The sequence below is a fragment of the Phoenix dactylifera genome, chromosome 15 (genome assembly GCF_009389715.1).
Source record: "Phoenix dactylifera cultivar Barhee BC4 chromosome 15, palm_55x_up_171113_PBpolish2nd_filt_p, whole genome shotgun sequence".
Taxonomy (NCBI): Eukaryota; Viridiplantae; Streptophyta; class Magnoliopsida; order Arecales; family Arecaceae; genus Phoenix; species Phoenix dactylifera.
In genome coordinates, this window is record NC_052406.1 from 7836411 (window position 1) to 7862177 (window position 25767).

General features: G+C 39.0%; 3 protein-coding genes across 3 annotated transcripts; 2 read left to right on the top strand and 1 right to left on the bottom strand.

Moving 5' to 3' along the window:
• Positions 1 to 335: 335 nt before the first annotated feature.
• Positions 336 to 18966, bottom strand: LOC103716421 (ATP-dependent zinc metalloprotease FTSH 6, chloroplastic-like). The gene is made up of 6 exons (XM_008804404.3): positions 18116 to 18966; positions 17375 to 17915; positions 15826 to 16139; positions 14789 to 15029; positions 14267 to 14584; positions 336 to 1848 (listed from the first exon to the last, which is right to left on the bottom strand). The coding sequence occupies exons 1-6, from the start codon at positions 18706 to 18708 to the stop codon at positions 349 to 351; spliced, it is 3507 nt and encodes a 1168-aa protein (XP_008802626.2). The 5' UTR covers positions 18709 to 18966; the 3' UTR covers positions 336 to 348.
• Positions 6534 to 7961, top strand: LOC113463337 (protein RKD1-like). Its single transcript, XM_039134314.1, has 3 exons — positions 6534 to 6680; positions 6827 to 7391; positions 7546 to 7961. The coding sequence occupies exons 2-3, from the start codon at positions 7086 to 7088 to the stop codon at positions 7792 to 7794; spliced, it is 555 nt and encodes a 184-aa protein (XP_038990242.1). The 5' UTR covers positions 6534 to 6680; positions 6827 to 7085; the 3' UTR covers positions 7795 to 7961.
• A 3203-nt stretch (positions 18967 to 22169) lies between the features above and the next one.
• Positions 22170 to 24567, top strand: LOC103716397 (extracellular ribonuclease LE-like). The gene is made up of 3 exons (XM_008804374.3): positions 22170 to 22303; positions 22615 to 22770; positions 24033 to 24567. The coding sequence occupies exons 1-3, from the start codon at positions 22202 to 22204 to the stop codon at positions 24453 to 24455; spliced, it is 681 nt and encodes a 226-aa protein (XP_008802596.2). The 5' UTR covers positions 22170 to 22201; the 3' UTR covers positions 24456 to 24567.
• Positions 24568 to 25767: the final 1200 nt, after the last annotated feature.

The window sequence follows — 25767 nt, forward strand, 5'->3', positions numbered from 1 at the left end:
ATTGCCAGATGCTGATGGTAAGTAGGAAACCCATAAAATAATAGCCATAGGATGGGATTTAACAAGCAGTTACCATGTTAAAAAAAAAAAATGTACAGAAACAAAACTGCTTAATATTTACTGTCAAAACTCCGGGCTTACTCTCTAGCTCCAATCCTTTTAATTCCATAGGGTTGTACAGCAGCCTGGTTATAGTTGGATGGAGATGCGAGATGGTGTTCACCTATTTGTTTCAAGGGATCGGTCTCATCCTCTTTAAAATGATATATATCATTGTTAGAGCATAGCTATGGAGTCATAAGAGACTTGCAGCTTGATTGAGTTGGAAACCAGTGTAAAAATTCATAACTATAATTTTTTTATTGAATTTGTAAAAGAATTTGTGCCGATACAGTCAATCATTTTGATGTTCAAGTGCAGACCATCTAATACTTCATATACATATTCAAGTTCCAGGCAGGAATCATCCCCTGAGATAAATCTATGAATAGATCCACCCAGCTCGACACAACTCTCCCCAGCCACCTTCTTCAACCCTTCTTCTCTCATCATCCTCCGCACTTTAGCAGCTTCGTCCCATGATCCAGCCTCCGAGTACATGTTGGCAACCATTACATAGTTTCCAGTTCGTCTTGGCTCCAGCTTGAGCAATCTTCTCTTCACATCCTCTACAATACTAGTTTTATCTTTAGAGCTATGCAACTGGCATGCACTTAACAATGTCCTCCAGACGACTGCATCGGGCTCGACAGGCATGCTCCTGATAAAGTCGCAGGCCTCGCGAAGATGACCCTTGCGACCGAGTACATCAACCATGGCACTGTAATGTGTCATCATCGGCTCAATGCCATGGACATGCACCATCTCATGAAAGAATCCATACCCATCATCAACCAAACCGGCATGGCTGCAAGCACAAAGAACCCCAAGAAATGTCACGTAATTAGGTTCGATCGAGGCTTTTTTCATCTCGGAGAAGAGTTCAAGAGCTTGTTTAGCTGAACCATGCTGAGCGCATCCCAGAATCATGGCACTCCAAGTCCACACATTCTTCACTGGCATTCTATCAAACACACGTCTAGCATAATTTACAGATCCACACTTTGCATACATGTTGACGAGCGCTGTACCCAGCTGGAGATTGATATCCGATCCCCTTCCGATGATATCGCCATGAAGCCATCTTCCAAACCTCAGGCTTCCAAGCTCAGCAGCAGCAGAGAGCAAGACGACAAATGTTGTCTGGTCGGGCTCGAACCCGCAACTCCTCATCTGAGTAAACACGGCGATCGATTCTTCCGGGAGCAAGTTATCGACGTAAGTCGATAAGATGGTGTTCCACGAAACAACTGTTCTAAGAGGCATACCATCGAACACCCGCCGCGCATCCTTGATCTTGCGACATGACCCATAGAAAAGCATGAGAGTGTTCTGGACATAGACAATCGAATCGAAACCGGTCTTTAGAGCATCAGCATGGGCTTGCCTCCCGAGCTGGAGGGCCGCGAGGTGGGCGGAGGCCTTGAAGACGAAGGGAAAGGTGAGCTCATTGGGTCTCAATCCATGACGACGCATCTGGAGATAGAGAAAAAGGGAATCCCCTGGGGAGTCGCTCTGGCTGTAGCCACGGATGAGGTGGTTCCAGGAGGAGCGCATGGAGGGATCGGGGGAGTGGGCGAGGAGAGAGCGAGCGTAAGGGAGGCTCCCGGAGGGGGAGAGGGCGCAGAAGCGGAGCAGCTCGCTAGCGAGGAATTTGTCGCGGCGGAGGAGGCCGGAGGCGATGACGTGGGCGTGGATTTGGCGGAGGTCAGCCATGGAGGAGCAGGACTGGAGGAGGGCGAGGCATTGCTGTTTTCTCGAGAGGAAGATGGGGTTGGAGTTGGGGATGGGAGCCGGGGGAGAGTAACAGTTGGGCCTGGTGGCGAAGAACCGAGCCATGCCATTGGGGGTACCAAGATTTTGCGATAGAAGGGCGAGGGCGTGCGTGTTCTCATGACATACGGGCGAGGGAGCAGATCACTATATATATATATATATATATATATATATATATATATTAGAGAGAGAGAGAGAGAGAGAGAGAGAGAGAAATTTTTAAAAATAAAAAATAATATTTTATAAAAATAAAATTTTATATTTTATAAAAAAATTATACGGAATATAAAAAAGCTTAATTTCTACCAACTAGAAATTATCTTTTTTTCAAAAATACCCTTAAGATAGAATAGGATGATATTTTTTTCTTTCATCAAAGCCATAACAAGTATTCCTACATATTTTTTTTAAAAATAAATATCTTCAACCAAACATAAGCCATCTTCAAGCATGTCACTTTTCTACCGTCAACAAATATACAAAAATTATTTTTTGGAATATTATCTATATTTAGACATCGGCTTTTCTATTGAATATCAGTATGGTTTCGGGACTTAAACATGAACTAAAGACGTTCCATTTAGTAATTTGGTTGATGGCTTCATGAATGGAGTTCGGGTAGGTGTTGAGTATAGCTAAAAGCCACAGGATAGGTGTTCTAAAACTAAGATAATAAGAGTCACCCAAGGCCGGATGGAGACGTAATTTCCCAATCGCATGATAAATAAACCATTTGCTGTTGATCCTCTCTCAGAATTCTCGAGAAATGTTCACAAAAAGAGAGGATTGATCAAAACTTGGTGCAGATTTGCTTATAAATCCAGAATCAGCATGTCAAATTAAGGCATAAAAAAGGGTAAAAGTAGTGATGTGGTGGGGCCGTTAATTTCAGCTAACGCAACGTCTCCAACCTTGTTTAATTTCCAATTATCCGTTCCTTAATTACAAATGATAGCCTGCCAACGAGGCACCTCCGAAACTCTAATCGACGCCTCCACTCAATTAATCCTCTCTCCATGGCTGTTATTTCCCATTCACCGTAGATACTGGCTCACATTCTCTCATCCTCCCTTATATTCTATTTCTACATCCTTCTCTCTCTCTCTCTCTCTCTCTGTGAGATGGACAACCAGCAAGCAGAAAGCTTGGCTACGATGACAGAGGATTTGTTGAAGAGCACCCAGATTTTATGTAATATTTTGAGTCACAAGAGGTACTTGATTTTGTATTAGTTGTATTTTTTTTTAAGGGGTAAGGGAGGCAAAAAGCCACACAGATATTTTTTATAAAAGAGAAAAAAGCTATTTACATAATTACAGAATAATACTTATATCTTCTCCGGAACAAAATTTCCATCCAACAAAAAAAGAATCCAATCTTACCAGATAAAAAACCAATAAAGAAGAAAGCCAGAGGAGTCATTAGATAGAGATGACTTTGGTCAATAAAGCAAAACAATTAAAGCTTGTGGTCTTGATTGGAGTAAGATAACTGTTGAGTTCCATGGTCTCCCTCGTTGCTCATCCACCTTTTTATAGAAGATTATCAATTCGAGCATGGCAATTGATAATTCTTCAGGGGACGAAGTGATAGATGCTGCTCCTCTAATGCAAATAAAAAATCCTTCAGAGCCTTCCTTCCCTGCGCAAGAGTTGAGGAGCCCACACACAGGTGGAGGAGAAGACCAGGAGATCAAGACAAGCTCATGCATGCAGCTATCTCTGTTCAGAAGACCCAGAGCATTTTCAATCTCAAAGTTCAAGTCTGGAAAAAAGTTTAGATGAAGAATGAGAGAGACTGACCGTTTTTCAAATCCTCCAAAGAATGATACTGGTGTCACCATTCTCTATTAGTGTATTTTTTCTTTTGAAACCACTCTGTTAGTTTGGGTTTTCAACAACTATCACTAGTAAGGGGGCCATGCATGTAGGAAGCCCAAAGTAGTCTTATCTGTTATATAACTTGTGTTGTCTAGTTATATCTTTCAGTCTTCATTGTTGACCATAGTAGCAACTTGTAATTGATGGAATAATTGGTAATTAACAATTCTTGCAGCTAATGCCTATGCCTTGAGATTTGGAAATTGTTGTGTTAGGATGTTTGCTTGAGCAGTGGGGCTTGTCAATCCTGAACATTGCTTAAAATATCTGAATCTCAGCTCACTTGGATTTCTAGTGATCCCATCAGTGTGGACTGGTAAGTGGTGATATAATGGTTTCTTGCAAGTTATTCCAAAAAATAACAAACAAAACGTGGAAAATATGAACATAAATATCTCAAGAAAAAAATATTGAAATATACTGAAAACGTTATTCTCGATTCTGCGAAGTTTTTTATAAAGCATTTCAGTTGCTTCTCTTCCATGAAAATTTCATTTTTCCAGAATGTACTAATTTTTGGCCTAATTTTTCTTCTGATAATCGATTCAACCTCTGATCAAAAAGATTGACCTTAGTTATGTTTCATCTCTTCAAGAAGTTTAGTAACAAGCATAATGACCCCATTATTCCGATGGAGAGAAGAACTTATAATTAGCTTTTTAGAAAAATTTCCAAACAAACAATTTTAACGAAGTCTTTCAATTTCTTTACTATTGGTGAACATTAGAAAATTGATATTAAATATAAAATATATTTAATAATGAATAGATAAACGCATGCAAAATACCATGCAGAACATTTAGTAAAGAATATTTTTACTGGTAGAGTTGGAGCAGTGATCCACCGGAAAAAAAAACCTGGTCTTTTTTTTGTACAATTAATTGAATAACTTGTCATTATTTTAGTTCAGATTCCATTTTGAAATTCCATCTGACAAAAGAAATTAAGGATCCAATAGCCAACGCAATCAAACACTAATGCAGACTTGGATCAAATGATCCTTGAGATGGATTTTATAGTGATCCAAATGCCGTGCAATAATTGGAATATTTAGATTGTCGAGTGCATCTTACATGAATTGCAATACACCAAGGCAGAAAAATGTCTTTCCCAAAACTTGTATCCTGACAAGCCAGAGCAAGGCTACCACGTACACTTGGGCTTTGCTATTATGCTCATATAGGCCTCATTTGGGTCAATCTTTTGGCAAACATACTAGACCTCATCAAATTGAAACAAGACTATTCCAGTTGTGCACTACGCATGGAGTCTCTTTCTTATATATACACATATCATAACTAAAAATGGCATACTATATTTTTTCCATATTTTTCAACATCTTCAGCATTTGTTTTATAATTGTATTTTTTTAAATTGACCGCGACAGAAGATTTTCTATTCATAGATGTGGATAAATGCGCTTGTGTATGTGTATGTGTATGTGTATGTGTGTGCGCATGTATGCATGTGTATGTGTCTGTATGAGTGTATATACAGTTATACTGATTAACCATAACAATTTAATTAATCAATGAAAAAGATTAATGAAGATTTTCATAGTTAACATCATTAATGCTTAACAATCGCTTGTAGAAACTATCGTAAACCCAAGCAATTATAAACTAGCTAGTTAGCTAGAGTAATTACAACACATAATAATCATAACATTTATATTTAAGAATATCAATTAATAACTACCATTGATGCTAACGTTTTAAGAAATATAAACTTTTATATTTAAAAAATAATTTTAAATATTACATGTCCTGATCGTCATAAGAACAGATATTAAACGAATGTCTTTGTCCTTTCTTTCTTCTTAATGCTTCTGCCGACTTCTGTTTCTCGTTTAATTTAATCCACGAAATAACTTAATTTGAACCTGATTAGTACAAATTATAATTAATACGATCATTATTTGAATTATAATGAGAAGTAAGTAACGGTTTTGAAGGGGGTATGCTGTTGGAAGACGTTGGCGTTATTAAATATTGGAACTGAAATGATGCAATACGATACCTGTTCGTCTTCCAGATTAAAAGGAATGCTGTGGGAGCATGACCTCATACAATGGCGTTTTCCTCCATTGAGGCTGTGTCACCTCGAAAGCCCAAAAATATGGAGATATTATGTCCTACACAGCATGCATGCATGCATGGGCACACCATGCATGCAGGATATAATTTCTCAAACAAATGGGCGACAAAATAAGTTAACCCCTCCAATATCATTTTCTCATCCCATTTGCTAATCCAACGATGTACAAGCTATATTGCTTCGATAGTATGGAAAACTTCACAGCTTTCTTGACATTCGTACGATTTGTACGCCCTACTAATTAACTTCACAGGAATTGTACGTCAGGAGAAGATTCGTTCAAGAACGTACTAAAGTGGCGTTGTTTCCCAAAAATCTGATAACAAGAAATCATTTCTTTTAACGGATCCTCTGCCGGAATCCTGAAGAAATGTCAATAGGAGCGAGCTGATAAAAACTAGGCATTCACGTATAAATCCCATAATTAGCATATAGAATTTAGCCGTAGAAAACGGTAAGGCCGTAATGATACGTAGTGGGCGTTTTGAGCTGACGCCACCCTACTTAATTTCAATTATCCGCTCCTTTATTTATGTTAATAGATGACAGCCAACCAATGAGGAGCTCTCACTCCAATCGACTCGCCTCCTCTCAATTAATTCCTTCTGCATGGCTGTTATTTTCCACGCACACAATATCTGGTGCACGTTCTCCCATCCTCGCTTATATTCTACTACCGTCTCCATTCATTTCATCATCTCCCTCCCCCACTCTCTATCTCTATCTATCTATCTCTCTCTCCCTCTCTAAGATGGACAACGAGCAACTCGGGAACTGGCAGCTTGTCTATGATGGAGTAGGATTTGGAGAAGAAAGTCCAGATTTCAGGTAATATTTTGAGTCATAAGTGGTCCTCGGTTTTGAATCACTTGTGCAAACCAAAAAAAAAAGAAAAATTGTAACTTCTATTTCTGTTTGGAGTTGGATAAGTATGAGCAGAAGGTCTTACTGGTAGCTTTTCCACTTCTTTGTAGTGTATTGCCAATTTGGACCTGGCAATTAGACAGTTTCTTAGGGGAAGAAGTGCTTGATGTTGCTCCTCTGATGCAAAGTTATCCTTCAGAGCCTTTGTTTCCTACTCAGAACCTGTTTCAAGGTCAGTTTACTAGTCTTTATTTTGTTAGGAAGTTTTCTACCTCGGTGTCTCTCTGAGTCTCCCTTCCTTTTCTTTTCTTTTTTTTTTCCCCACTTTTTTCCTGCGTTTTGGTTGGTGATTCAGATGAATACTTTAGCATGTTTGATGGAGAGAACGGGTTTTGGGATGATATGAAGGACGGGACCGAGAACAAGAAGGCGGCTTTGGTTTGTCAAGGGGAGAAGAGAGGGGAGAAGAAAATGAGGAAGCTAAGAGAGAGTAGGGAGGAGAAGGCTTTAACTTTCGAGGAGGTGTCTCACTACTTCTACATGCCCATCACGCAGGCAGCCAAGGAACTCAATATTGGGGTTACGCTGTTGAAGAAGAAGTGCAGGGAGCTAGGCATCCCAAGATGGCCTCATCGCAAGTTGAAGAGCTTGCAGGCCCTCATTAAAAATGTTAAGGTAAGCCTACAACTTCTTCATAATTCTTTGGATTGAGTTGGTCAAGCTGTGCTCTGCCTTCTAAGTTTCTGAATTTGTTATCACCTGACTGTACGCCGACCGAAAATAGTCCATCATTAGCAAATGGTTTATTGACAAGATTGGTTTTATGTAGCAATATGGGAGGGAGGAGGGGGATGTGGGAGAGGCAAAGCTAATAAGGAGTGCAATAGAGATTTTGGAGCAAGAAAAGAAGCTGATGGAGAAGGAGCCTGCGACGCAGCTGGAGGAGAAGACCAAGAGGTTAAGGCAAGCTTGTTTCAAGGCCAATTACAAGAAGAGAAGGCTCACGGCGCTCGAGGAATCGCAAGATTCTGCAGCTCCTAGCTACCTTTGTATGGAAGATTGTGAGTGTATTTACTGACAGGATGATGTTTTGATGGAAAAGGTTCAGATAAAAATGAGAGAATGCAGACCATTTTTTTGCATCTACAGAAGAGCTATGCTATATTAAGTTTTCTAGTGGAATATCTATCCTTATTTTGTATACTGTAACCACTAAAAAGAGCCAAGCAGAAACATAATCTTAATGCATCTTGTGTTTGTATCTTTCGGTCTTTTTATTGTTTAACACTTTCTTTATCAGGTCGTCTGTCCATTACTTTCAATGTTTTACATATATATATATATATATACTGCCCGGATACATCCAAAAACAACAACAGCGGACACAGGTCAACCGGAAAAGGATAGGTGGAGAGCATGTACTGGAGTATACTAGTACTGATCATTAGATAAATAATAAATATGATCAAATATATAGAGGATTCTTGATTGTAATTAGACAAACACAGGCATAAATGATACCATGCCAAACATTGCCATGTTTAGGTTGCATCTGACCCAAATGTCAGCAATCTGATATCCAACTCAACCAGGCACTAGCATTGCAAGTTGGACTGAGTGATCCTCGAGATGGATCATTAAGATATATAATAGTGATCCTATAGTTGCAACTTGGATGGAAAGAGATGCTAGGGCTATCTAAGATTGTTTGTGTGTATTGTGCAATATTTCAGCATATATATCACCAATTCCACATCGATCGAAAAGGAGCCCTGGTTATGGGAAACCTTTGCTATGGAGTCGAAGACAAAGCTTCTGACCAGTGAGAATTATGAATTGCCAATGGCCCTCTAGGCATGTATCTTACATTTCATTTCAGGATTGACTAACTCGTGTCTCTAAAAATTTTTGAACCCTCTAGGCAGTAGATTGATCTATCTTCATTGAAAGCAATTTCATTAGTGATATCTTGGCTTCTCTCTCTAATTTTTCTTAAGTAATATGGGAGAAATAGTCCACCACCAAGGTTTGAATCCTGGACCTCTTCCAAGAGCAAGCTCTTTGGAGCATTATAGCATGGAAAACTGCATCTGGATTTTTCAGTTTCTAATTGTAATAGCGATATCGAATTGGGAGGCCTTAGCTTTGAATGATTGGAAGATGTTTTTAAGACAACATTCTGCATTGACAATATCTTATGAAATAACTAAAGGCAAACAAGAAGGGTGAGTCGACGCTCTTGTTCTGAAGCTCAGAAACCTCTGTGGTTGAGCTTGAAGATGGACTTTATGCTCAACGGCCCAATGTAAGGTAGGTGACGACATATTTGTGTAGATGGTACTAACCCTTTTGTTTGAGCTCTTCATCTTCTTGCTTCCAAAGAAACTTAACCAAAAAGTATTATATAGTTGTGGTGAGTGATGCCAAAGTATTTTTGGATGGTATAGCATTTATGTTTTCAGATGTTCTCTCTCTGGCGTTTGCAGCTTAATGATTATGGCGATCACTTTCTCTATGATAAGTGATGTTTAATGAGGCATGATTAATCCATTAATTGTAGTTTCAGTTGCATTATGTGTTGAAAAACTTTAAATTATTTTATTAATTCAATATTAGTTTATTAAAATATTTTTTGTGTGCTTTAGAAATTTTGAATTTTAGGTGTTTTGCCATTTTTACAGGTGTGCTGTGGCATGACTTGGTGAGACTAGACACGTTAGGCATCAGTGCAGTTTGATGTGGCATTTAATGGCATGTGTTTTTACCATGTCTTGAGCACTCATGTGTTTTATTTGAATTCTTATAGTTATGTTTTTAGTCATTTAATATGAGTTCTTTTGACTTAATTTTATCATATATTTTTACCATTTTTGTATCTAGGAGACTACTATGATTATATCTCGACCAGTATGACTTGATTGACTCGATCAACTAATTCTTTTTTCTTTATTGTCTAGTCTTTCCTTTAAGGATCATTATAAAACTTTATTTGATTAAAAATCATTCGCCAAAGCAGAATATTTATTATTTGGGATGGGTCCGTTTATGAATAAAATTGAAATCAAACTAATTTAAATCAGTTTCTTAAAGCCAAAACCTAGAGTGAACCAATAAAGAACAAAAGTTTTGGGTAATAATAATCCAAATAATAAGAATCAGTCATCAATCCCGAAACCTTTCTCCTACTTTTATCTATTATTTCCTACACTATAAATTGTTAAAGCAGAATAATTATTCTTTCAAATAAAATTCTCAAAACAGTTTTTTTTCCCCATAACAATTAGGCATAAGCTAACAACCATTATTCCGGTATCAACCCTTTCAATGGTTTAAGCAGATCAGGTACAGGATGCTGCAAAGAGGAAAAGCTCATCAGGTTCACTTTGATGGCTTGGGGTCCTAATGGTGACATTAGTTCTTCCATCTTAATGAGAGATTGCTTGTCCCATATCTTGATCATTGTTTCAGAAACTTTCGGTGAGAGAAGGGACAAATTAAGCAAAGTTCTGGAAATTAGGTGCAAATGCCTACATACATTATCTTACGCAAATTTATTTTTCGCATACACAATCTATGTGTTTGATCGCTTGAAATAGCTGTAATTTATTTTTATCCAAAATAAGTTATGCATGCATCTGCAGGAGAACTCTGTCCATTTATCATCCTATTTTTCCAGAATCGTAGGATGCCTGCCTTGATGTAAAGTTGTCCCTATATTAATCTCTATGTGGATTTACTTCTGCATGGAAATTTTATGTGTGTGCTTGCAGATATCTACATAATCCTTTATATGTGGATTTATTTCTGCAAGGTTTCAAACTCCACTCCCGCCTTCTCTTTCTCTATGTAGTATTTCGTTTTTAATTTTTCTTCACTTATATTCTCTTGAATATGAATCATAAATGGTTGAAAAATCCTCTTTGCACATGATTTGCCTTCAAAAAATCTTGTTGGTAGGTCTTTTTATTGTACTGCTTTCAATAGGTAAAAAGGATATATACTTATGAAGTTATTATATATGAAACAATAAAGGTATTTTATCCAAAGGGATCGATGTTACTTCCATCCTTGTTTGTTCTTTAAATTCAACTGACTACAATATCTAACCTCCGGAATCACATTGCAGCAAGAGACTCATTCCAATGCTATCATCTCTTATCAATCCATTAGCAATTGTAGTATAGCACCTCAATATGGTTGGAGTTTCACCGAACAAACATAGTTTTGCAATACACAATCTATTTAATCTGCAAAAAATTGTTCGAACCAACATATAGTGAAGTGCTTTTATAAACCTTAGAATTGCAGATTGTAATTTATGTACATATGCGAAATCTTCAACGATCCTATAAACCACGTATTTACTACTAAACATGCTTCATGTTTTTTTTTTTTGAGGAAAATACGGAGGTAGAAGACCACCCAAAGTTTATTCAAAGGAAATACTTACAAATCAGCTACAAGCTGAATGATTGACAACTCATAGAAGAACGAACATAAAGCAAGGAATCAGATTGATAATATATTAGGCAGCAGAGAGGCTAGAGGTTATCTTCCTACCTCTTAACCAAAATTTTCCAAAATCAGGTAGAAGGTTGTGGTCACAGAGGGTAGACCAATCATTGAACAAAAGCAATCCATCCGAAGCCACCGAGGCAATCGAGCGCCTCTTGTTGAGGAATAGCCCGGTGTTTCTCTTCTTCCAGCATATCCATGCAAAAGCAGCATACGACATAAGATTTAGAGGTTGCAACTTTTTAGAAAAATTCTTATTGAGCCATTTCAGACAAAGAAAAGTAAGAGAAGCTTGTGGATGAAGTACTCCCAGAGTTGGACATATAGTCTTCTAAATCGAAGAGAATAAATGACAAAAGGAGAATAAATGGTCGATCGTCTCTGGAGCTTGGTTGCAAATCATGCACCCACCAAGGTTATTTCCGAGCCTTCTACCAATTAGATCCCTTGTGTTCAGTTTCTTTTTCCAATAGAGCCATAAAAAACACTTGATTTTAAGAGGAATAGGCAAGCACCGAAGTGAGGAAGCAAAGCTGCATTCACCCCTCTTAGATTTGAGGAATTGATATGGGGATGAGGGGGAAAAGGTCCCCTGCTGTTGGCCTGCCACAGAACATGATCCTCCTCCTAATTAAGAGTAACAGATGCCAAGAGAGAAGATAACTGAGTGAATTGAGCACGGATCACAGCAGGAATAGCTTCACGCAATCTAATTCTCCAAGTTAAAAGCTTTGTAGTTGGAAAACCGTGCCATAGTGCTGCTTAAGACAGAGAGGTCCGAAAAGATCTCTTGGAGGGGTACATCATATAGCCAAGCATCCTTTCAGAAGAGTGCACCATGACCATTCCCAACCCTATATCCAGAAAGATGGAAGTACACCTATAACCTTTTTTCAAAGGCTTGAGAACCTTCGCAAAGTCTTCCAATTTGGGGAGAGCTTGACTTTTCTGTGATGGGCAAAAAGAATTCATTTCTTCCATAGCCCTGGATCAGGAGAGAGCAATCTCCAGCTCCATTTGGCCAAGAGAGACAAGTTAAGTTGCTGGAGATCTTTCACCCCGAATCCGCCCTCCTTGAGCATGCAAACAGTTTGCCAATTCACCTTGCAAGATAGGCCCCTTCCATTGGCCGAGCCAGACCACAGAAAAGACCTTCTGTACCTCAATCCTCTTAGAGATCCAAACTGGCATCTTGAAAAGAGACAAATGATAGAGAGGAAGGGAAGTAAGGACCGAGTTCACAAGCATGAGCCTTCCTGCAAAAGAGAGAAATTTGCCTTTCCGCATGGCCAGCCTAGAATCCTCTTAGAAGGTTTACCTCAGCTCAAAGGAAGGCCAAGATAATGAATTGGGAGGGGGGATGCCGAGCAGTTGAACCAAGTTGCACAATCTTTGCTGGTATTCGTCTGCGAGTTGGTAGGAGAGAAAGAGCTCTATTGAAAACTGATTGAGAGGCCTGAAACTAGATCAAAACTGTAGAGGATGATCTTCAAAGCAGCAATGTATTTTCTTTTGGCCTTAGCAAAAATGAGGTTGTCGTCGCTATAATGGAGATTCTTTGTGCCGCCTCTGACCCACGAGTTTCCTAGTCCCTCAACCAAGCTTTGTTGAGCATCCTGCACAAGAGGTCTACAGCAAGAATGAATAGAAATGGGGATAGGGGAGCACCTTGTCTAAGGCCTCTCCTGCAAAGGACCCAGTCTCCCAGCTCACTATTGATATTTGCAGCAATTTTTATTGAGCAGAAGAAATTTTCCACCCACTTAATTCACAAGGTAGGGAATTTTCGCATGGTGAGGGTGGTAATCAGGTGTCTATGAGTGAGTTTATCAAAGGCCTTCGAGAAGTTCAATTTGCAAAGCACTCCATCATAGGCCTCTTTCTTGGAGTGGTGAAGGATCTCACTTGCACCAAAAAAATTGTCGAGGATAGAGTGCCCTTTAATGTAGGCAATTTGGGCAGGATCGATAAGAGAATCCATAAGAGATTGGAGACTAATGAATGAATTCGGGCAGTTGCGGTGTCTTAAATTTTCACCTCTGCTCCTAGTGGAGGTAGGCAAGGAGTTATGGCCATTCCTAAGTGCTCGACCATGAACTACAATGGATGCAAAGATGGGTTTCCTGCCTAGAGCACCTGCCGAGGAAGAGAATGCTTGGGGCTTGTTGAAGGTGGAAGGGGCTCCATAATTCACTCTAGTTCTAACGGGAACGGCGTTTGCCCCGTAGCAACTCCTCGATAAAAATGGTTTCCAGTTTTCATGTGAGAATAAAAGCCTCATGCTGAAAACCCTGAACACCGGATGTAGAAATAGTTCTTGATCTCGTCGAAGCCGATATCTGTCAACCTCGGCCTCCCATTCATTCTCCTCTGAAACAGATTAGTACTTGTTCAGAACAGGGGTTTGGGGAGAGGGGAGAAGGGGATGGAGGCGTTGGTCGGGATGCCGTACGAAGCGGTGGTGCGGGTGGTGCCGCCGTCTCACACATATGCTCCTCGCCGGGCGCCTCGGCTCTAGCCACCTCCTCTCCATGTCATGATTCACCGGTCATCCTTTCATTCGAGAGTTCGGTAGATTGGTTCAGGAGCTGAGCGATTTTCAGATTGCACATGTGTTCAGAAAGGTGATCAATGCAGCAGATTGGGTCGTTTTCTTCATCGCCCGGCACTTCATAGAGTTTCTGTGGACATCAACAGTGGACATACCTTCTCTTCTGTACTTTTTATTTTATCTTGATTTGGCAGGATGTTCTCAATATGAATTGCCGTTTTTATTAAAAAAATAATAATCTTTTTTGTTTCTTTTGCAGTGGATGGAGAGAATCCGGATGCTGATGGGATGCAGGAGAGGTATATGGAGGAGGGAACCGCTCGGTTTCCGAGAGAAGAAGAGCGTGCTATTCCAGACCATGGGGTACTTACTTTCCAACTATCATGACTTCATGTTATTTAACAATATCAGGCTTACAGTTCTGTCATGAGGAACTACAGCATGAATCAAATTGGATGACTCAAGCCGCAAGCAGCTCAGTAACAGTTTGCCTTTCGCTTCTGTCCACCTCATCATCGGTGAACTCGGACAAAATGGCTCTGAATTCATCTCCAGTGAGAGTTTCCTTCTCTAGCAACACCTCAACCAACTGGTCCATAGCTGCTCGATTATTCCTTATGTGAGTCTTTGCAATTTCATAAGCTCTGTCAATTATTGCTTTCACTGCCTTGTCGATATCTTCTGCAAGTTTTTCGGACATAGAATTCCTAGCTAGCATTCTCAATACTACATCACCGCTTCGCACTGCTGGATCCATCAGTGCCCATGGCCCAATCTCAGACATCCCAAACATGGTGACCATCTGGTAAGAATCACAAAACATGAAGTAATAATAACTGTAAGTGCATCAGTTGTGAACCTTCAATTCTCTAGTTTTGGAAAAGATGAACCATACTGAGACCTCCTTTCTTCTTCTTCTTCTTCTCCTCTTTTTTTGGTGAGAACCTCTTTTTTGATTTAAGAAGCAAAGGGTGTTACACTCACTTAGCCCAAACGAAAAATATACCTGTTTTGCAATCTGTGTTATCTGCTGCAGGTCCCCAGCTGCGCCAGTAGTGACCTCTGGTTCACCAAATACTACTTCCTCTGTTGCCCGACCTCCTAGGCCGCCTACTATTCTTGCAAAGATTTGTTGCTTTGAAATCAGAGTTGGGTCTTCGCCTGGCAGGAACCAGGTAAGACCTCGAGCTTGGCCCCGGGGAATCAGAGTAACCTTTTGCACTGGGTCATGCCCAGGAGTGAGCGTCCTGTATGTGATAAATCAGTTTAGGTCCTTGGAGTGGACTTACTCATCCAAGAAAGAAAGTGAGAATTGATATCTAATGGTTATACAGCTAGCTTATAGCTTTGTTGGTGATTTCATGGATATTATTGTGACCTAGATATGCATGTGTCCAATAGTTTGCAACCATCACATCCAGCCATTGTTGAAACATTATTCATCTTCTTTATTTTTGAAGATGACTCCTGTCCTCATAGTTTTGCATGTCTGTTCTAAAGCCACTAAGTTTTTGATACATTGATCAGAAAAATATCTTTTTTCTTATTCAGTTTCTGTTGTGTCATAAACAGAAGAAAGCAATCTCTTCTCTCGCCTTTTTTTTTTGAGTAATAATTAAGATAGATACTTCCCCTAGCTTTATTAAAGTATGGTAGAATATTTACAAGTTATGGATACAAAATATTATGAAGGAGAAGATTTAGAGATCATAACATAAAAATCTTTAATTGGAGCTTAAGTGCATCAGTGGGTTAAGGGAATTCATTGATACGATGGATCGACATTGATGCATTTATATTGACTGTATGTGCATATAGAAATCTAGAAAAGAGTGTTGTTTTTAGATTTCTTTCTTCTTTCAACTCAAATGGCTAATTGAGCAAACCTTCTCTTTTTTTCTTTTTATTTTGAGAATATGAATGTTGGTGCTACCACCTTCTAGATTTGAACAACCAACCTCTCCCCAGAGCATGAGCTTAGGAGAGGTTCCAACCAGGGAACCAAAGTCCCATTGGCATCGACAAAGGGAGTTCAGGACTTACGCACAAATGGCATGCCCAATCTCATGATACGCCACCAGCATCTTGCTTTTCCCATCTGTCATTTTGGTTCCTTCCAAGCCCGCAACAATCCGATCAATTGAATCATCAATCTCTTTCGCTGTTATTTTATCTTTGCCTCTTCTTCCTGCGAGAATAGCTGCTTCATTCATCAGGTTTGCTAGGTCTGCGCCACTAAACCCTGGTGTTCTCATGGCTATGACAGTGAGAGAGACACCCTTGTCAAGCTTCTTGTTGCTGCTATGGACCTTCAGTATTTCTTCCCTTCCTCTGACATCAGGCAATCCGACTGTCACCTGTCAAGAGATAAGAACTATATGTTATATTTCTGAGAATTTATATATATATATTTGCTTTGTTTTGTTGTTACTGGTTCCCAATTAAAAATAATCATCATCATTTTTAGAAAGGTTACGATCAAACATGAGAGGGTCCAAATAACAATATCATATGCTTCTTAAGTTCACAAAGAAAAGGAGAAGACATGAACATTTGCCAAAGCAAACAAATCAAGCATACTTTTTCATATTTTTGTAGATACATAGAAGAGCAGTAGTTGTAGAAATTTATAGAAGCAAGCAAGTTTCTTACCAGGAGGGCAATAGCTGCCAGCTCAACAAAGACCTTACATGACCTATAGCTACTACATTTCTTGTGACTAATAATGTGAAAGCAATATTTCGTAATCGAGAAAAGCTTCTGAAATTACTGGAATTCAATATTCAGATACAATTACTCATGTCATTTAATGAGTTCTAAATAAAAAATATACTAGTGAATTTATGGAGGAATGAACTACATGCAGCATCCAAAGCAGAGTGGAAACATGGCGACCTTAGTGTGGAGGAACATCTCTACTTTGCTAACATCCACTCAGTTGAAATTAAACAAGCACAGTAACATGGATAAACATGAATTTGCCATTTCTAGTTAAAGTAGATTGCGACATTTTTATCTCTTGCTAATTTGTAACATTTTATAGTTTTCCCCCAATTTTTACTGGAGCGCTAATTTGTACAGTGAACATTGTGCAATTCAGCAACCTGCTCTCCATTTTACATGGTTCACTTAGTAGTAACATATTAATAATCTGGATGATTCATATTCTTTGGCATACTTCATCATCCAGTAAAAACTGCATCTTTTATGTAATGCAAGGAAAAATTGTCTCAAAACAATGATAATTATGAAGTATGTTATGATATAATTTCATAGTCAATATCAAATGTGCTTCTCATAGCACTGTGTGTGGAGCTCAGAAACATACTCTTAACTGTCTTTTTGTGAAGAAAAAAAAAAGTTGCTGTGATGCTTGATGATTTTCTTTGGGTATCTCCTTCGACATCATGCTATCATTTGATGATAATGATGTGCTTTCTAAATTCTTAGTTGTAATGGCTAATCCAAAAATTCTTTCGTGTCTATAAGATCCCATGGATTATGTTGCTAGGGGAGAACTTAGTTAAAATTAACTATACTAATGGTTTCCTTGGCTAATTAAAGCAGCTGAATCAGGGTACAAGTTCCTTGCCTGTCTATCAAATCTTCCTGGTCTCAGCAAGGCTGAATCAAGAATTTCCGGCCGGTTCGTCGCAGCAATTACAATAACTCCACTATCCCCACTGAAACCATCCATTTCAGTAAGCAGTTGGTTCAATGTTTGTTCTCGTTCATCATTCCCTCCTCCAATTCCAGTTCCTCTCTGTCTTCCGACCGCATCAATCTCGTCGATGAAGACCAGGCATGGAGAGTTCGCTTTTGCCTTATTAAACAAGTCCCTCACTCTGGAAGCCCCTACCCCGACGAACATCTCGATGAACTCAGAACCTGACAAGGAAAAGAAAGGGACCCCTGCTTCCCCTGCTATGGCTTTAGCCAGCAAAGTCTTCCCAGTTCCAGGCGGGCCAACCAGGAGAACACCCTTTGGGATCCTTGCTCCCACGGCAGCAAATTTCTCTGGGGACTTCAAGAACTCAACAATCTCTTTGAAGTCTTGCTTTGCTTCATCAACACCGGCCACGTCGTCGAATGTGATTCCTGTGTTTGGTTCCATCTGAAACTTGGCTTTAGACCTGTTCAGAGTTCCATTATCATTAATGAATCTATAGTAAACCTAGTTATACGCTACAGATCCAAATCCAGCATTAAAAAATCCTAGTGACCACGAACTACGACTCCAGATGCGAGGCATAGAAGTTCAAGTTTTCATCAGACAAGACCTATATGTATTAACCTTAAGAAATTAACTTCTTCTGGTGGAAGAAGACATTACCTTCCCAGGCCAAAAGGCAAGTTGGGGCCTCCCGGAGTATTCACTGATGAATTTCTCAGAAACAGCAACCCAAGAAAGAGCAGAGGGAATCCCCAGTTCACCAAAAAATCCAGGATTGAGAGTCCTACATTGGGTTCCACAGGATGAGCAGCAAAATTCACATCTTTTTCCTTCAGTTTCCTCAGCAGCTCCTGCGGCAGCCCAGGCAGCTCCACTTTGACTCTCTGAATTTTATTCAGGGTTGGGTTGGAGATCTCGGCGATGGCAACGGTGCCGTTCTCGAACAGGTCCACCTTCTTCACTGCTCCTTCATTCAAGTACCGCAAGAATCTCGAGTATGACATCCTGCTGGAAGTAGACTCTTGAGGGCTTTCTGGCTCAGCCTTTGTTGGCCGAGCTGCGGCAAAGCCAGTACCTATAAGTCCCAGGCCAGCAGATTTTAGTAGCTTCCTTCTGCCGAGATTGACATCTAGGAGTGCTCTCTGATTTGGACTCCCTCCTCTAAGGGGAGTTTTGATGGTGTTCTCTTTGGAGACCTCCTGGGACTTGCAGATGGGAAGATGGGCTGTTGTGAGAGACAGTGCAGGTGGCATGTTGCTTCTCAGTTGTGGATTCCAGTCTGAGCTACAAAACTGGAGATGGAAGTCTTGGGACTTTGGCTGCTTCTATTCTACAACGTCAGTTGGGCTCTCACAGGTGATGGAGTCTGGAAGGGAGGGAATGTGGAGGATAGTTTAAATAGCCCGAACTGTTGTGTTATGCTGAGTCGCAGATGCGTGTAGGCTAAGGTGTGCCTTCATCCATGCTCTGCTTTTCATCCTTGCCTCTGTGCAAGGTACCAGCTCGAATTTATTAATCCATTTGGCCAAAAGAGCGGCATGAGGTTAGATTCTTTGAAGGATACCAGAAACAATCTCCAGAACATGATTTGCACTATAAAGTATTATTCAATACCTGATGGCTGCTATCAGAGGATGGAAAGATACCACAATAGCTGTTCATCTTTTGATGAAGAGTATCGGATGCTGCACAGCAGTCTATGGTGCAAATTGTGCTATGTCGAAAAATTAAAAAGAAATAAGGATGAGAGACTGCGGAACATTTTAACTTATGCTACATGTTTAGAGTCGATGCAACGGAACATTCTTTAGATTAAAATTAGATGCTTCGAGGTCTCCAGTCATTTTTAGCTGTCACACTCTTGCTGAGTATCTTATCTTCCTTCTTGAAAGATCCAGAGGGTTGTTGATGCATGAATCTAGAGTGGGCTAAATTGTGGTGGGGCACTGCTACGGCTCATCCATGGGCGGCGTGTGGCACACTTGGAACGGGTTCTTTTCTACAAGGTTCAAATCCAAATTCCATGGAAGTAGTTTTATTTTGACCTGAACACACAAGTGGGTGAGTTGTATCCACCCGTTTGATTTATAATCTACCTTTTGTTCCCTCTCGCGTGGGCTTCATTTGTGTTCCAAGAATTTTGAGATGACTTATAAAAAAAACACACAGGGAGAGAATTTTGACCTGGAGCACAGAATTTTTGCATATAAATCCTCCTAAATATATGATATTGAATGAATACCCTCATAAAATTACTATTTGCATGTATATCCTTCTTTTTTTTTTTTTTGCATATGTACCCATACCATCTAACATCATTAAAAAATAAACGGCTTAACATTAAAATGACTGAAATATTCTTATGGATAGATATGCAAAAAAATTTATAAGGGTATACACGCAAATAGCAACTTTATGAAAATATTTATGTAATTTTTTATATTTAGAAGGGTATACATTCAAAAAATTATTAAAAAAATTAAAATTCAGATGAAATGTTCTAAGTCTCTTATAATCCAGTTGGATCGAGAAGTCAAAAAAAAGATTAAGCCATATTATCAATTTTTTTTTTAAGATCATAACTCGGTCAAGTTGGAATATCAGGTTATCATTTTGGTAATGCTATTGTCCATTTGATTTTGATATAATTATTATTATTGAATCTATGATATTTATATATTCTTCATTATTTTTAAAAAATTAAAGGATATTAAATTTAAATTAATTATAGATGTTTAGATTAGTAAAATATTTTTTTGGCAATTTGTAAATATTGAGTTGTTATTTATTTTTGAGGCGAGAATTTTGTAAAAGCAATATGATTCATTCTATAAAAGTGGATATTAGCATGTGATCATGTGATATAATAATAATAATTTTCTTGCCACTTTTTTTTATTAAGAATAACTGAATTGTCTTTACTGAATTTTGATCATTTTATTAGATTTTTGCAAGTGTAAATCCTTCTAAATATACATAATTACATAAATACCCTTGCAAAGTTGCTATTTGTATGTTTACCATCATAAAGTTTTTTTTTCACATTTACTTATAAGGGTATTTTAGTCATTTCAAATTTAAATAGCTTATTTTTAACAGCATCAGATAGTATGTGTACATATATAAAAAAAGAAAGAAAAAAAAGAGTATACATGCAAAATAAGTATTTTATGACGGTATATATGCAAATAATAAGTTTATGAAAGTATTCATACAATTTTGTATATATTGGAGGATATACATGCAAAAAAACCTTTCTTTTTATTCATCAGGTTGGATAAGGCTGTAAATGGATCGGGTCGACCCGTGACCCAACCTAACCTGCATAGATCCGATCCGATCCGAATTTCAGGACCCACGGGTCCGGATCGGATTCTAAAATTGAACTCGAATCATGTTCTGGGTTGGATTTGGGTTTACCGAATGAATCCGACCTGACCTGAATGGATCTGAAAAGAGAGAGAGAGAGAGGGGGGAAAAAAAAAAAAGGAAAAGCCTTAAGGCCTAAGGGAAGTTGGGTTTGAAGGATAACAACAAGCATAGGTTCACTAGATCCAAAGGAACCTCGGCCCGTCAGGATTCTCTCTCGATCTATTATTGCACAGTTGATACCTCTCGTGTCTCGGTAGTGGGTTTTTTTTTCCCCTCTGTTTTTTGGTTTTTAACTGAATATGGGTCATGTGCCTGTTTTCTGCGATGGAATTGGATTTTGGAAGAAGGTCTGGGATTTTTTTGTCCTCGTTGAGAGGGGAGCTGGGAGACACCAAGTTCCGTCCAATCAGTCATAGATAAAAAATAGTGTGGTACGAAATTTGGCTTGTAGACCGACTTAATTAGTAAGTCATGGGTACCGAAGGTCCATTGCAAGTCTTTGGAGTCATGGGTCCCCCAGCATCTCATAATTATGATATGACCAAATTAGATTTGCCCAAATCTTTGCACAAAAAAATGGGTCCTACGAAATTTGGCTTGTAGACCGACTTAGTTAGCAAGTCATGGGTGACTGAAGGTCAATTGCAAGTCTTTCGAGTCATGGGTCCCCGGCATCTCATAATTATGATATCACCAAATTAGGTTTGACCAAATTTTTGTACAAAAAAAATGGATCCGATCCGATCCGATCTTCAACTGAATCGGATCTGGATCCAAAATTAGAACTCGAATAAAAAACAAATCAGATCGAAATCACTTAGAATCCGACCCGACTCGATCCATTTGCACCCCTAAGGTTGGATGAGAGATACAAACTCTTACTTAATTAATCTCTATACATGTTTAGTAATTATATTTTAGACCATTAACATGCTATGATGCATCACTTGTAAATATGATAGTGGCTTTCGTATTCATCCTTTACTATTTTGTCATTTATTTAATCTAATATAGATATACGTAATTTCTGAATTATATTCGTATTCATTTATAACAAATATAAATTTCTAAAATTTTGTATTCATTACAAATATTAATATGGTAGAGCTGTGGATTACCTTTTCTGTGTTATTCTTTTAATATTTTCCTCTTCCGGTTTTGCGTCTTATATTGTCCGCTCAACGGGTCCCATTTGGATATGGAATCTGCGTTAACGCCCCCCTAAATCAACCTTCGAAACGCCTCTCTCTCTTTTGTTTTTTTTAAGATGTAACCTTCCAAACGTCGCCTATAAATATGGGCAATGCAGGAGAGCTGATCCTCACACAACCTTACATCACGCATCCTAGAACAAGTACGAGCCAATAATCTACCATGAGGATCCCAACCCCAGTCTCTCTCATCCTTCTGCTTCTGTCTCTCCTCGCAGTTGTTTCCGCTGCTCAAGATTTCGATTTCTTCTACTTTGTTCAGCAGGTGAGTCTCTTCCTCTCCCCCATCCTGATCACATACCTCTATTTCTCTGCATATAATTACTCAACAAACTAGACTCTTTTTATGTGGTAGATAAATTGACCTTTTGATATCCTACAACTCATATAAGAAAAAGAAAAGAAAAAAGTAGACACAAGTCTCTCTCCCCATGTCTCTTATCCTTGCACTCCTCTCCCCATGTCTCTTTTTTGTCTCTCTTGATCACACTGTGATCACAAGTCTTTTATTTTTTTAAGAAATGTTTTTTCGATTAAGTGCTAGCTATTTTGTTGTTTGGTTTGTGTATGTACCAGTGGCCGGGTTCTTACTGTGACACAGCAAAGAGCTGCTGCTATCCCACGACTGGAAAGCCGGCTGCCGACTTCGGGATCCATGGCCTTTGGCCCAACTACAATGATGGCTCTTACCCATCCAACTGTGATCCTGATAACGATTACGATGAATCTAAGGTAATTGTCTTAATTCTTCTTAGTATTTATCGCTGTATTATTTCTATTTAATGGTGATTGTTTTAATCTGCGGAAGAACTAATGATGAACAAGGTTATAAATATGTATGTATGTATTATTTGAAGCTCTGAGTGAAGGAAATCACAAGTCCCTTCTCTCTGTCTTAGTTCTTTTATTCTCTATATTTAACTTTGCTTCATTTCATCTTTTGCTGCTATGGGGATTAAATAATTTGCTCGTCTTTTCTGTCCATTGGTTTAATGTGAGAAGAGACATCCAAGATGTTTGTGGTGATTCTTTCTTTCCAAAAAGAAGAACAAAAGAGTATTTCTGGTGCTTTTGTTAAAGGTCACGTATAAGGAAAGGAAAATAGGGGTGAAGATATGAATGGACTTTCCTAGAATAGCCCTAAATTTTGCAATTAATTAACTAACAAAAATGGAGACATACAACTGTACAAATGATTAGTTGAAAAGCTAGTGAGAATAGATATACTCGAGATATAATCTGATATTTTTATAAATAAAATAAGATTTGTTGAAGATATGATCTAAAATATAACAAATATTTAATTTATCCTAAAAAATTAAAGATCACACTAGGCAAGTCCTATTGCAGAGGTGGCCATAGAATCGGATTGGATATAAGATTGGTTAGAAATCTGCAGCTCAAATCCGATCTTTTTATTAAACAGGTCAAAAGTCTAAATCTATCATTGGGATGACCGGACTCTTCATCCATAATAACATCAAAGGTTTGCCCCAAAGTTTCAGTTGGCGTGAAACTAATGTAGAGGACATCACAAATTTTGTTTGTAGAAAGAAAAGATATCTGAGACCCCGTTAGCATTTGTTTATTTGTGTTCGGAACGTAGATGAGATTTTTCTTTGGACATGGTGTCGGCATTCATAAAGGAGTTCATGCACCAACTGCCTTTGATATCTCCCGACTGGGTTAAGTTCTATCTTTGAATAGTTTTGCTTAGGGAAAAATCGTAATGACTAATCTAAAAAATAAATAAATTTTGATAATTAAGGGTTTTTTGAGGAGTGTTTATTTGTTAATAGAAGAAAAGAGATGAACAGAAACAAGAACCGAAGAAACACAGTTTACCAAATCCATTGTAGCCCTTACGGATTGCATGCATGCAGATTAAAGACAGCATATTAAGCCTCGATATCGTTTAGGCTCTACAAAGATGACGCTTATATTTCATGCATGCCAGTTTCCAGGAAATTTGATAAGCTTCTCTCGCTATGCAGATTAAGGACCTGATAACTGCGATGGAAGCAGAATGGCCAACCTTGGCATGCCCGAGTGGCGATGGCTCGAAATTTTGGTCGCATGAATGGGAGAAGCACGGCACCTGCTCCGAGTCCATCCTCGACGAGCATTCGTACTTCGAGGCAGCTCTTAGCCTCAAGAAGCAGGCGGACATCCTCCAAAGCTTAAAGAGCGCAGGAATTGAACCAGACGGTGGATTCTACAGTGTGAGCAGCATCTCTAGGGCCATCAAGGATGCAACCGGTTTCACCCCAGGAATAGAGTGCAATGTGGATGAATCTGGCAACACCCAACTGTATCAGGTTTACGTATGTGTGGACGCTAATGCAAAAGATCTCATCGAGTGCCCTGTGTATCCGAGAAGCAAGTGTTCTTCCAGCGTCGAGTTCCCTACCTTCTGATATGCCACCCTAGTAGTTTGCTTTGCATTGTTTATTCTGTATTAAAAGCCAAAAGCAGCACTTCGTGCTGCTTGACCGCTCTTAATAAATATATACCGTAGCTTTATTGTCAGGGAGCTTTTCCTTACGCTAACTGAAGGAGGAATTATGTTCTAACACAGGTAAAATAAAAAGAGTGATCGAAGCCCTTGCTCCTGCTGCTAACTGCAATATTAGAGCGTACGCCCTATGTAAGCCGAGCAGTATTTTTGCTGATGTTTGAGGTAGGGCTGTAGGAGAAAATTTAGGGGTGGCAATTGGGTCGGACCGGATCAGATATAGGTTTGATTAGATGCGGATTGGATCAAGAATTCATCAACCCAAATTTTGATTTATTTATTAAATTGATCGAAGTTTCGGATCTGAATTCAACTGGTTTATTAAATAGGTAACTTGAATGGACTCAATCTAATTATTAAATGGGTCAAAATAAGCATAACATTCCAATCGCCACTCCAAGGACTCGATGCCAAAAGAAGTTGCTCATGGATTGTGGTATATTGCTCATGTTGGACAGAAACAGGTTCTTGTTAATATGGAGTCATCGAACAGGGACTAAAAAATGGTCATGGAAAAAATCTGATTATAGAATTACGCTGGAAAATGCAAGGCTTGAAAAAAATGTTCAGGTATTTTCTTGAGAACATGTGTCTCCATATGGACTACATGCTTATGGTTCTAGAGATACGGGGTCTGAAGAAAAGTCCTTTTCTTGGATACGAATACACAAATTTCCCACAAGGATCCTTGGGATCTTTCCCACAAGAGAAGAAAGAGATGGCGAACCGACAGAATGCTCGATTCATCATTCTGTAAGTTTTGCTGCATCAAGGGCTTCTTTACGCATTATTTATCCATTTTCGATCCTGTATAAAATGAGCCTTGCTGCATTAGCTAAAGATGAAAGAGAAGTAGATTTATGTCAACTATACTCCAAGTTGCATGCAAGTGTTGATATATCACTACAACAAATGTGAGTTTTGTCCGTTTGGTTATCACTGACGCTTTATAAGCATCGGCAAATTTTTGTTTTGCCGACGCTTTCGTTTTACGTCGGCAAAAAATTTTGCCCCTCCGATATCACCGACGCTTTCGTTTTGTGTCGGCAAAAAGTTTTACTACTCCGATATCGCCAACGCTTTGGCAACGCTTCGCATTGTATCGGTGGAACTTTAGCCGACGCTTATAAGCGTCGCTAAAGGTCGAAAAAAGCATCGGAATAGGTTGGTTTTCCTGTAGTGTATCGAATTAAAAAGAATTTTACCAGTGCAGC